The 13,398-nt window shown below is 43.2% G+C and overlaps 1 protein-coding gene across 4 annotated transcripts in view; it reads left to right on the top strand.

Moving 5' to 3' along the window:
- The window catches only part of LOC104334297 (kinesin-like protein KIF16B), a 156,337-nt gene that overhangs the window by 104,076 nt on the left and 38,863 nt on the right, over positions 1-13,398 (top strand). For 2 of the 4 annotated variants that reach the window (XM_075413513.1, XM_075413512.1), the window contains 2 exons: positions 301-390; positions 10,432-10,545. In XM_075413513.1, the coding sequence (XP_075269628.1) occupies positions 301-390; positions 10,432-10,545 (204 nt within the window). The remainder of the gene's footprint in view (positions 1-300; positions 391-10,431; positions 10,546-13,398) is intronic. The other 2 variants (XM_075413515.1, XM_075413514.1) reach the window with 1 other exon arrangement.

Below are 13,398 nucleotides of genomic sequence, written 5' to 3'. Positions count from 1 at the left end.
AGAGCTGCATAGCTGCACCAAGGAATTATTTTGGGTATTTTAATGTGTTTACAGCCTTGTTAAACCACTCTGGAAGACGAAATAAATGTGTTCAGGTTGTTTTGCTTTGCAATCTGTGCTCCTTATTAAATACAGTTCTGTCACTGAAAGAAAAGTTATGCAAACCTGTAAAAGCTTATGCATTTAAGGGAACTAAGAATTGCCCATTTTAATCTGCTAACCTTGCACACTTCATGGTTTTTAGTGTTGTGAATTGTGTGGTTTTACTTCTGTTTCTTCTTTTTGTGTTGTCTGATGTAGATAACAGTCCTGGATGAGACATGGACAGTATTCAGGCGGTACAGTCGTTTTCGAGAAATGCATAAAACTTTAAAACTGAAGTATCCAGAGGTAAGTTTTGGTAAAATTTCTTTTGCAGAAAAGAGTGGAGGTAGAGACTTGAAAATATTTTTTTTTTGACAGATTTTTACTCAAAACTAATATTCCTCTCAGCCGTATGCTTCTAGTAAGATTGGCAAGCCCTGCAGCAGTTTAAAGCTCCAAGACTGCTAGATGCAGGATGGATGTTGTAGTGAAACTGTGACTCCGTGTGTTACCATTAATTCCCTTTACTGCTGACTGATGTTGTTCCCGGGAGGCTGCTGTTTTGTTCATTGCAAGATACTTAAAGTCGGATCATGTCATCCTGACAACTCCTCATTTAAAAGAGCAGCATTGTTCCACAGATACTCTTTTGTAATAGTGACTTCCAGGTTTCTGCAAAATGGAAAATTGATCTTTCTGACCGGCTTGGAGACTCTGGACATTCAGGATATGAGGAGCTGTGCTTGACAGAGCTTTAGTTCATTGGAGTGAGTGTTTGTAGAATTAGAGTTCTTGGTTTCTACATCTAACTTTTAATTGTTAACATTTTATTTCCTTTCTATGTGTCCCTTTGGATATTAGAAGAGATAAATCATTCAAGCAATAGAACGGCTCCCGCTTTGAGAGTTAGCACAAGTAAAGAAGCCTGGGCAATATATTAAAAAACCTTAATATGTTCAAGAAAGGGATGCAAAAATATGGTCTTCATTGACATATTCTTTAAGCTAAAAATGAATTGAGCATAGAATGACCTTGAGTTTTAAAGAGTAAAGTACGTAGATCTGTGTTTTGTGGAGATTCTGGGACTTAAGATCATTCCCGTTCCAAAACAGTATGAAACCCAGAAATTGAAACTACCATGTACCAAATATCTCAGGAAAGTTTAAAAAAAAAAACAGAAAAAAACTAACAAAAAAAAATTAAGTCATCTTTTCTGATTGTCAGGAAAATTTTTAAAGGTAAAAATGAGTTTTGACTCAAAAGTTGATATCTTCTCTTTCCACAAATGCTTTTTAAAAAATTACTTTCAAATGAATGTAAGTATCGTATTTTTGATTTGAATGAATTGCTATTTCCTCTTGGATGTTAGACTTGTAGTCTGTCAACAATATCCTGATTGCATCTAATTCTTGAAAAAAACATCTAGGCAGTTATCCGGTTGAAAAAGGCCACCTGAATACCTCTGCAGACTGCTCTTCCCCACTTAGGAAAATGTGTTTGAGTAGTCATTTTCAGAGTCTGTTATTGGTCCTGGCAATACATGGAGGAACAATTTGGCTTTTACAGTTATGTCAGAGGGAGATCAACTTCTTTCTTGTATGTACTAATCAGATTCAGGAGGAATCTGATGTTGTTCAAGCCACTAGTAAAATGTCTCGTGTGCTGCAGCATGTTAATGTCACCTTTCTGAATCAAGCATTTGTGATTCACAGCACAAATTCAGGCTTTTTGGTGTTATAGGAGGGAGTGGGGTTTTTTTTTGTCGTTTGTTTGTTTTGAAGAACTGTTATAATATAGGAGTGGTGTTACAAGGTCGAAATAAAGTCCACCATCCAAGAGCATACAACTGAGGAAAAAATCCCAGCCCAGAGAGAAGGTACATGGTTTTCTTCATCTTGGAGTCTGTGTTTGGCTGGGATAGGGTTAATTTTCACAGCACTGTAGCTGTCAGTAACTGTAACAAAGTAGTTGTTCTCTACAACTACCTGAAAGGAGGTTGTAGTGAGGCAGGTGTTCGTCTCTTCTCCCAGCTAACTAGCGATAGGACAAGAGACAATGGCCTCAAGTTGTGTCAGGGGAAGTTTATATTGGATATTAGCAAAAATTTCTTTCCTGAAAGAGTGGTCAGACATTGGAACAGGCTGCCCAGGGAGGTGGTGGAGTCACCATCCCTGGAGGTGTTCAAAAAACGTGTAGATGTGGCACTTTGGGACATAGTTTAGTAGGCATGGTGTTGTTGGGTTGACAATTGGACTTGGTGATCTTAGAGGTCTTCTACAACCTATGATTCTATTTCTAACTTTTAAGACTGTGTTTAAAATTAGCTAGTTCCGAAATCTGCAATGCTCATGCCAAAGCCTTGGTCCTGTGGTGACTGAAGTCCCAGTCTGTTCACAAGTCCAATGATTGTTAAGATTGGTGTTCAGAAACTGTCATGACCAGAAGCAATTTAAACTCATAGGTTACGTGTACTTTAGAGAGCAGGGTGTAGCATATAGTAATGAAGATGATAGTACAAATCTTGCTACAAATGCTATCTCATTATTTTAGAAAGTTTAGGTTTGTCTGTATATGGATTCTTAATTCAGGTTCTTTCAGCCTCTAGGAAATCCATGACCCTTAGTGACCATAGTCTATGACAATATTTAAGATTTATTTCTGTATTTGAAGATTTGATCCCGGGAAGAAATGAACTTGTTGATGTGTTCTGCCTGGACTAGAAGGATGTTTCTGGATATTAACTAGCAAGTTTGGATGTGGGTTTTTTTTTTTTTCAAATAATCACAAATATGTACTATAGTTTTGGCTTTATACAATGGAAAAACCTAATAGGAGTAACAAATTTAATAGAACCACCTCAGACAAACACCAAGAATGCATAAACAGCCTAACAGCTTTTTTTTTATGAAACTGTATATTTAGGCACAGATTAAAATGAAAATTGTTTGCAACATTGATGTGCTTGTAGATACTGAATGCCATGATATATATTAAAATAATACCTCTGGGAATTATATTATAAAATAGTATAAAAAAAGTATAAAAAGTATATTAAGTATAAGAAAAGCATTTAAGAAATAGTTTTTGAAATACAAATCCTAAAGTAATGGCAGTCCTTAATTTTTGCTTTCTAGCCTAGAACTTTGCTAGCCTTAGTAATGTATCTTTCCATAAATATTGAAAGAAAAATAAAGCAGTAATTTTTAGGGTACATATTTCACAGAATAACAGAATGGTACGAGTTGGAAGGGACCTCTGCAGATCTAGTCCAACCCCTATGCCACAGCATGGTCACCTAGAGCAGGCTGCACAGAACCTCGTCCAGGCGGGTTTTGAATATCTCTAGAGAAGGAGAATCCACAGCCTCCCTGGGCAACCTGTTCCAGCGCTCCATCACCCTCAGAGTGAAGAAGGTCTGCCTCATGTTCATGTGGAACTTCCTATGCCCATTGCCCTCTTGTCATGTCGCTGGGCACCACTGAAAAGAGTCTGGCCCCATCCTCTTGACACCCACCCTTAAGGTATTTATAGGCATTTAGAAGATGCCTTCTCAGCCTTCTCTAGGCTAAACAAGCCCAGCTCCCTCAGCCTTTCCTCGTAGGAGTGATGCTCCAGTCCCCTGATCATCCTCGTAGCCCTCCTCTGGACTCTCTCCAGTAGCTCCTCATCTTTCTTGAAGTGGGGAGCCCAGTACTGGACGCAGTACTCCAGATGGGGCCCCACCAGGGCAGAGTGGGGGGAAAGGAGAACCTCCCTTGACCTGCTGGCCGCACTCTTCTTAATGCACCCCAGGATCCCATTGGCCTTCTTGGCAGCCAAGGCACACTGCTGGCTCATGGTCACCTTGTCATCCCCCAGGACACCCAGGTCCCTCTCCACAGAACTGCTCTCTAGCAGGTCAGTCCCGAGCCTGTACTAGTGTATGGGGTTGTTCCTCCCCAGGTGCAGGACCCTGCACTTGCCCTTGTTGAATTTCATCAGGTTCCTCTGTGCCCAGCTCTCCAGCCTGTCCAGGTGCCACAGAATGGCAGCACAGCCTTCTGGTGTATCCACCACTCCTCCCACTTTTGTGTTATCAGCAAACTTGCTGTGGGTACACTCCATCCCTTCATCCAGGTCATTGATGAAGAATTTGAACAAGACTGGGCCGAGTACTGACCCCTTGGGGAACACTGGTAGCTACAGGCCTCCAGCTAGACTCTGCCACTGATGACATCCCTCTGAATCCTGCCATTCAGCCATTCTGTGTATAAATGTTACAATAGTATTACATAGATGTGATTATAGCCTTCACCTTTATTTAGTACAAATTACAGTAAATTATGGTATAGATAATTTTAAAGTTCATGTTCTTGTCACCTATAACAGCCAGGAAGTATATACACAGGAAGGACATTTTGCTACATACATGTTTCCAGCTCACATTTCTAATTTTATTATGTTCAGAGTATTCTGAAAGCCTGCAGGTTTATATACGTAGTACTACCATATCAGCTTTAGCTTGCCACTAGCTACATAAGTGATTTAAGAGGTAGATCCTTCAATGCTTCATCTGGCCTTTCGTTCTGCAGCACGAGACTTTTGGCTGCTGATATTTTTAAGAGATATTTTAGGACTTTATTCAGCACCTCAGTCTACAAATAAATAGGAGAATTTGTTCCCATAAGTAAAGTGTGAAAAACATCACTTGTAACCGTATCATGTAGCTCAGTGCAAGTTTGATTAGGGTAAATATTTATTCCATGTGATCCCTCTGATTTCATAATTGCTAGCTAGGACTAGAGCACCTGAGATACAGAAAACTCCCTGGCGTATTTGCTTCCAGCATAATACGCAATTCCCAAGGTATTTCTAGTAGGAAAATGAGTTCAGTGTGTGAATTTATTATTGTAAAACTGAATCTGAATGCACAAGAGCCTTGTGAAAGCCTGGTTTTGGGATTCATTACTGGTTATTGTTGTCTGGTGGGTTAGATTTGTGCAGAAAATTTTCTTGGCTTGGTTCAGGCAATTCCACAAAAATGCAGTTTCTGTCTCTCCTCCTTTAACTTCCTTCCTCTTGTGTTTTGGTCAATGATGAGATATGTTTTTTTTTTTGGTCTGTCCTGAGTAGCTAATGAAACCTGTGAGTTTCCAAATGGTTCTCTGGGAAAATACCATTAGCTTTATAGGTGTTCTGATAGATTCAGTATGAGACAAAATTAATTGACAGGCAGACATCAAATATCACATTTCATTGACTGTTCTGTGCATAAGTCTTATATGTTAGTAGTGTAGAATTTGAAAAAAAAAAAGCATTTTCAGAGAGCTGAATAGTTCATGTTGTTTGATCAGTAAAATAGTTTTAGATGGATAACAGCTATCTGTGAGAAAGGAATGTCTCTGAGAAGAATGATTCCTGGACAATGTAACTTGAGGTTTAGGAGCTCACTGAAATTCAGCTGTTTCGTAGCTGCTCCTGAGTGTCTGTAGGCTTGGGGAACACCTTAGGCTGCAACTCTGTGTCTCTTGCTTAGTGAAAGGTAGAGGGGAGGATTGGAGTTTTTGTTGTTTCTCTTGTTTTCTTAATAATTGTCTTGCTTTGGAGCACTTGTGCTCCATTAATCATTAGCTGTTGTTGACAGTCTCATTGTCTTCTAAGGATTTTGTGAAGAGCAACTTGTTCTCACTGTGTTGGTGAAGCGTATGCTGCTGGATTAAGTAGACTTTTCAAGTAGAATCCTTCGGTGTCAGTTGATTTAAGATGTGATGACGCAGCTGTAACTCTAGTTTTTGTGAAAATATGCAGGCTAATTTTGAACAAATAGCATAGTACCAAAAACTGTCTGGTTCCAACTATGTTGCCTGTTGCGTTTTTTGCTTATGCGTATAGATGGTATTACTAACAGATCTACAGATGTGAGACTATTATGATAAACTTCATGCACTGCCTGATCTGGAGGATTATACTAAGCTTCTTTTGATCTTCACATGACAGTTTTTGAGCGGGATATTACAGGGTTGTCCTCACTTTGGAACCACTGGGAGAATGAACAGGGAAATACAGGTTGCAGATCATAGAATCATAGGTTGGAAAAGGCCTCTAAGATCATCAAGTCCAACCATCAACCCAACACCACCATGCCTACTAAACCATATCCCGAAATGTCATATCTATATGTTTTTTGAACACCTCCAGGGATGGTGCCTCCACCACCTCCCTGGGCAGCCTGTTTCCAACATCTGACCACTCTTTCAGGAAAGAAATTTTTCCCCATATCCAATCCAAACCAAACCTCCCCTGATGCAACTTGAGGCCATTGTCTCTCGTCCTATTGCTAGTTAGTTGGGAGAAGAGACCAACACCTGCCTCACTACAACCTCCTTTCAGACAGTTGTAGAAAGCAATAAGGTCCCCCCTCAGCCTCCTCTTGTCCAGACTAAACAGCCCCAGTTCCTTCAGCCATTCATCACAGGACTTGTTCTCTAGACCCCTCACCAGCCTCGTTACTCTTCCCTGGACACACTCCAGGAACTCAATGTCTTTCTTGTAGTTGAAGGGCCCAAAACTGAACACAGTATTCAAGGTGCGTCCTCACCAGTGCCGAGTACTGGGGCACAATCACTTCTCTACTCCTGCTGGCCACACTATTCCTGACACAAGCCAGGATGCCGTTGGCCTTCTTGGCCACCTGGGCACACTGTTGGCTCATGTTCAGCTGGTTCTTGACCAGCACCCCCAGGTCCTTTTCTGCAGGGCAGCTTTCCAGCCACTCTTTCCCCAAGCCTGTAGCGTTGCATGGGGTTGTTGTGACCCAAGTGCAGGACCTGGCATTTGGCTTGTTGCAGTACAGTATGAATATTCAGCTGTTTGTTTTGACATTGCTATATTAAGTGAATGAGTCACTTATTTTCTATATGGGGTTGAGATCCATCCTTCACTGCTCTTCTCTCAAAGCCAATGACAAGGACATGAAGTTACACCAGCCACAGTGCAATGACCACTTTTCTGTGCTTTACCGGCAATAAGCAGAGGGCTTGCTACAACGAATTAATAATACCACAGTCACTTTGTTTGACCTGACTTGTGGCTAAAGCGTGATTCTTGTAAGGCCTGATCCCTAGACATGGATGAAAAAGGTTTTGCTTAGCAAAGGGGGGCGGGGGGGGGGGGGGGGAGCGGGGAAAGACAAACCGTGCCTCGATTGATGGTGGCATCCAGTTTAGCAGCATGGGCTGACCAGCTTTGTTAACCAGCCACGAGGAGACGAGCAGCACATCCATGCTCATGGCGGGAGGCATGGCCACAGCGCTCCACCACACCCGAGACGGTGCTCTGCTCTGACGGGGCCGGCCCATCTCGTTTCTCATTATCAGAACTACCCCGGAGCCCAATTTCATCAGATATTGCAGTGAATTTTATCTACTCCGCACCAGCCTGTGCCGTGTTGCTATGGACAGTGGGACTGAGTGCACCCTCAGTAAGTTTGCCGACAACACCAAGCTGTGTGATCTGGTTGACACGCTGGAGGGAAGGGATGCCATTCAGAGGGACCTTGACAGGCTGGAGAGGTGGGCCTGCATGAACCGCATGAAGTTCAACAAGGTCAAGTGCAAGGTCCTGCACGTGGGTCGGGGTAGTCGGGGTAACCCCAAACACAAATACAGGCTGAGCAGAGAGTGGTTCGAGAGCAGCCCTGAGGAGAAGGACTTGGGGGTACTGGTGGATGAGGAGCTCAACATGAGTCGGCAATGTGTACTTGCAGCCCAGAAAGCCAACCGTATCCTGGGCTGCATCAAGAGAAGCATGGCCAGCAGGTTGAGGGAGGTGATTCTTCCCCTTTACTCCTCTCTCGTGAGACCCCACCTAGAGTGCTCTGGAGCCTCCAACATAAGAAGGACATGGATGTGTTGGAGCGGGTCTAGAGGAGCACCACCAAGGTGATCAGAGGGCTGGAGTACCTCTCCTATGAGGACAGGCTAAGAGAGTTGGGGCTGTTCAGCCTGGAGAAGAGTAGGCTCCGGGGTGAGCTTACAGCAGCCTTCCAGTATCTGAAGGGGCCTACAGGAAGGATGGAGAGGGGCTTTTCACGAGGGTGTGTAGTGATAGGACAAGGGGGAATGGCTCTAAACTAAATGAGGGCAGATTTAGATTAGACATTAGGAAGAAATTCTTCACCATGAGGGTGGTGAAACACTGGCACAGGTTGCCCAGAGTGACGTGCGGACAGCAGACTCCACAATCTGTAAGACTGTAAAGTAGATATGTTTATTCGGCGCCGGGCAGCACGGGGGGTAGTCCCACCAAAGTCGTGCATGCCGAGCAGCAACTCTTCAATTTATACAATCAAATATTACATATGCATTAGATTTCCCAATACACCTATACATATGCATCTATCCTCATTGCATATCAAAATCAGTTCCGAGAAATAATTTCCATATACTCCTCCCAGTTGCACTTGCGCAGTGCCTCCTAGTGGTGGTCGTCGGGGGTCCCAAGATGAAGGCCCCTCCTCTTCATCACGGTGTCCGCTGATTGACCTTTGTTTCTGCGCAAACTCAGTTCTCTCCTGGCTCCCATCCATACAGCAGGGTCGGTCTTGACCGGTTCTAGGCGACCCCCAGCCCCTATCAGGAACTAACCCCTTTGTATGGAGGTGCAAGACTCTCTGCTTCAGTTAATTTAGACAATAGATAAGCACTATCAGTTTTTTAAATGCACAGCAACTATTAGGTAGTGTCACTTGTATTAAAATCCCTTTTAACCCCTTCCTTCAAGAGAAGCTGTGAATGCCTCCTCCCTGGAAGTGTTCAAAGCCAGGTTGGATGGAGCTCTGAGCAACATGTCTAGTGGAAGATGTCCCTGCTCATGGCAGGGGATTGGAACCAGATGATCTTTAAGGTCCCTTACAACCCTTACCATTCTATGATTCTATGATTCTCAGAGATACAGATGACTGTTAACTGATGGAGGCCCCATTCAGAGAAGACTGGTGTAGTCTGCAAGAAAGAAAAGCTCTCGAAAAAGTTTTCTGCCTCTGTGTTTGACAACAGTTGTTGGGGTGTAAAGGTGAAGTTGAAGCATGGTTCCTTGTCTCTGTAGGCCCCATTTGTGTTCACTACAGAGAGATCAATGCCTTCACATAGCATTTCAAAGCATCCAAGGTGAGTTTCCTGCCCTGAACTTCCTACTTGAGGATCCTACACAGCTGCCAGGGAGCAGCAAGTTTGGACTTGTTCAACAAGAGAATACAAGCTGGGAGCTAGGGGTGGCTACAGCACAGGTTGCAGTGGGGATCTCGGTGGCTAGGGCACAGTCCAGCAGTACCTGAGCAGGGCCAGAATGGTGATAGTAACCACTTCTGTTGACAGTCGTGGATCAGCTGACAAGGTGAGGTGACAGTCAGGTCTCTCATTCAAGAGAGGCCCATTACTAGTGAAATTTCAAGAGCCACTAATTGTAACTGCAGTGTTCTGTTGTAAATATCCCCCTTTTTAATATGTTAGGTTGTTAAACGGGGAATTTGCTTTAAAAAAACCAAAACCAACCCCTCCCCCCCAATCTTATGGTTATCATTGTTACAATCTACATCAGACACTTTTTGTCTACGGGTCTTTTAGAAATACTAGTTTATCATGTTCCTGCTAATGAACTTTCAGACTCAATGTAGTGCATATAATATTGTGTTTCTTAATTAAAAATGGGTTGACTTTAGAAGAAAGTAAGAAAACAAATTTCTTAGACCTGTGCAGCTGATAGTATAATTTCTAAATGAGTTTCTAAAAGCCTTCGGTTTTGTATTCACAATGAAATCTTCCTGTAAGAAGAATGAAGATCCTTCTGTACAAAGAATGAGATCTTCCTTTTAAGACTCTCAGGATATATTCTTGACTGCTGTAATGTAAATACATTCAAAAAATAAATCTGGAAGGGTCTTTTACCATCTGACTCTGCGACACAGAACATACAGAAGGCTCCATCTTAGAAGAGAATTGTCTGTCCCACTGCAGAGCCTGTTGGGGTCGATGTAGCTTGAGAATTAGCACGACTAGGCCGTTTGAGTAAAACAGCATAACTCAACAGGGCCCTGGAAAGGACAGCTAAGAATAGCAATTGAGAAAGTTCTGAGAGTGTACATGATGTGGGTTAGCAAAAACAAGATGTGTTCAAGGACGTGGAGGCAGTCTGTTGCTATTGGCATTAGTGCATAGTTACTAATCATAAGGGAATGTGGGGCGTGTGAACAGTGTGTGATTTATGTCTGTAGCCTATCCGATGTAAGCGTAATCGTGTGTACAGATATGAAAAATGTATATAACCGCAGAAGTGGGGGAATAAAAGTATCTGACTGTGTATCTTACTAAGGCGTGTGAGGATCGTTCCCGTCCCTTCACGGATGTTGAGACCCGGCATTGCGGTGACCCTACGGATTTATTATCGCAGCCAGAAAAAAAGGGCACGGGACTGCCAGCTGGCGAGGTAAGCCGGGCTGCCCGATAAAGGCAGGAGCGGATCTGTGGCACGCTGGGGGGGGCATGAACATCTGCAGCATGGGTTCCACTGTATCAGTGTCAGAAAACACGGCGCTGAAAGGCCTGTTGGAATTGGCAGATCGAGCCAACGCTAAGTGCCGGCTCTCAACATCCGTGAAGGGACGGGAACGATCCTCACACGCAAGGCAAGGGTGACAAATTTGTGGCGTCAGTTGGCCACATAAGATGGGGATGTTTCATAAATGCTGCCAGATGTCACTGAGATGAGCTCATATGCAACAAGCAGATCTTTTTTTGTGAAGAGCTGATAAAGCTGCTATGGCGAATTCTCCTCTCTGAACTTATTTCTGTTGCTTAAGTCAAATGGTATTGTGATTTCTTGGTGAAAAGTCGATGTGTCCTGATAGCCAACATGGCATTGGCAGGAATGCGATGCGGAGTGGGGCAAGGCTGTACACAGCCACAATGAAGATGGTCTGCTGTGTGTCCTGCGCTGTACTATTACAGTGACACTTCCTTAACCTTGCTAGAAATCCCAATAGGAGGATAATGAATCAAATCGCAAATCATTTTTGAAAGGAAAATAAACCCTGTATAGAGCATCAGAAAATTCCTTTTTTCTTTTTTTTTTTTTTTTTTAAGAAGTGGGATTTGGGCCACACATTGATGAAGATTGATTAATGCATTGAGCTTTGAAGGTATGACCTTGCAAACCCAGCAGTTGCTGCCATTTCTTTAAAGAAATAGCCAAGCACCATGACCTCAGACTACACGAAAAAAATTAATATTTAGTTTGCAGATCATGGGTTAAAAAGGTACTGAGTATGTGTTAAACTTGTACCCTTGTGTTAGACCGTGGTCTGCCATATGGTACTGGTATTTATCCCCCAAAGACTTCTATCTTGGGGCAAGGGATAGATGAACTAGGAAGAAAAATCAAGGTTGCAAGGATATGGTATGTTACAATATTTGCATGCTTAACTTTTTGAAAATATCATTTAGATTACATACATCTGAAAATAATGTTTATTTTTTTATTTGGTTTTGACTGGTTTACATGTGAGATAATTATATCCTTTGGGTTGGTGTATACTATTTCTGCACCATCTTATTCTGCCTTTCTACAGCCTGCACAGAGAATTTAATGTATTTTCTTTGCCATTTGAGAAAATTTTTGTCCCTCTTTCCTTGGTTTTGCCCATGATGGTAATTGCTGAGTGATCTCCCTGTCCTTATCTTGACCCATGAGCCTTCAGTTTTCTCTCCCCTGTCCAGTTTAGGAGGGGGAGTTATAGAGTGGCTTTGATGGGCACCTGGTGTCCAGCCAGGGTCAACCCACCACAGTCTTAAAAACTGGAAGAGAGTTACCAGGACTAGAAACAGCAGAGCTGTGAGAACTTGTGCATCCTGAGAAGATGCTGATGTATTGGTGAATCCAACTGAAGATGATCTCTGGGGGTTAGTCACAGCATTCGGACTTGGAGGGGGACTTACAACAGATCTGCATGTATGTGTGGGAGGAGATGCAAGAGCTTATGTTTCTTGGCATAGCTTAGTGCCAGCATTGCTGGGGTATGATGTAGAGGAAGTACCTATTTATATGTTATATATTGTAGCTGGTCTGAGTACAGTGGGGAAGCTGCAGAATTGTTTGCCTGGCAGGTTGACCCTAGCAGGGTCTCTTCTACACTTTGGCCTCAATGGGGTGTTTTCTGGAGCAGAGAAAGTAGACCTGGCTCACCAGGCTGCCTGCACTAGGGACCAGGCAAAAAGCAACACACAAACGGGGAGTTGCTCCTGCCAGCCAGAAATGCAAAGGTTAACCCGCTTCTGTGGGTAGCTAAACCTTTGGCACAGAGCAAAAAGGATGGAGAGCAGGAAGAAAAGAGTATTCTCACGTACATGGGGCAAAACATCTTCCTCTCTGAGAAAAGGTTGTGCTGTAAAGGAATAGGAAACAGGTTGTGGAGAGACCAGAATCCAGCCCCCTCCAACCCCCCTGAAAAATGAACTCCCATACATCACTCTGCTATATGACATCTCTTGTATTTGTCAGAAAGGAGATATTTGCTGAGTGATGTATTTGGAATTTTTCAGAGTAGACTCCCTCAAGGAAGGAGGGAGATGCTTGTTTCTTTGTTCGTGTTTGAGTGAGATCCAGATGCTGCAGCCTGCGGCAGCAGGGAGGGCCAAGAAGAGAAAGCTGGAAGCCGTCAGCTCTGATAGAGGAGCTGAGAGACACAGTGATGAGCCTAGAACAGCTCCTCGGGTCTCAGAAACACCTGGGGAGCAGAGGGGCTGGAGCAGAGTGTGTTTCCCTCTAAGCCAGTGAAGGACTGGTTGTGTTAGGCTGGTGTCTGGCATCTTCTGTGGGGACTCAGGACTCCTCTGCAGGGACCCTGTGCGTACCACCTTTTTCCAGTTCTGTTTCCTGGTCACTTGAGTTTTCTTTGGTTTAGAGATTAATTATCCTTGTTTGTTGGTTATAATAAATTGTGGCTTTTGTTGCTGTTTGAATGCGGTTCAGTCTTCTCCAAGGAGTTCACTACGTTGGAAGGTTGACATGGGTTCATCTCAGAGCTTCAGCTGATCCTTAGTTGCTAAGATATCCTGCCTCTGAGAATATCAAATCCCTCTCCTCTTCTGACAGATAATAGGGAAGATGGTGTGGGAACAGGAAATTTGATATGGCAAATGGACAGTGGAGTAAGAAAAAGAACTAGGTAGGTCACAGTGAGGGGACAGCATAGCAATAAAAGAGAGGCAAGCTGGAAAGTGAGGAAGGACATATTGGAAGAGATGGAGAAAAAGTAGAGAGACAATATTAGAAACAGAAGAG

This window comes from Opisthocomus hoazin, chromosome 2, assembly GCF_030867145.1.
Source record: "Opisthocomus hoazin isolate bOpiHoa1 chromosome 2, bOpiHoa1.hap1, whole genome shotgun sequence".
In the NCBI taxonomy this organism is placed as follows: domain Eukaryota; kingdom Metazoa; phylum Chordata; class Aves; order Opisthocomiformes; family Opisthocomidae; genus Opisthocomus; species Opisthocomus hoazin.
Note: the sequence above shows the minus strand (reverse complement) of the source record. Positions and strands in the feature narration are given on the sequence as shown.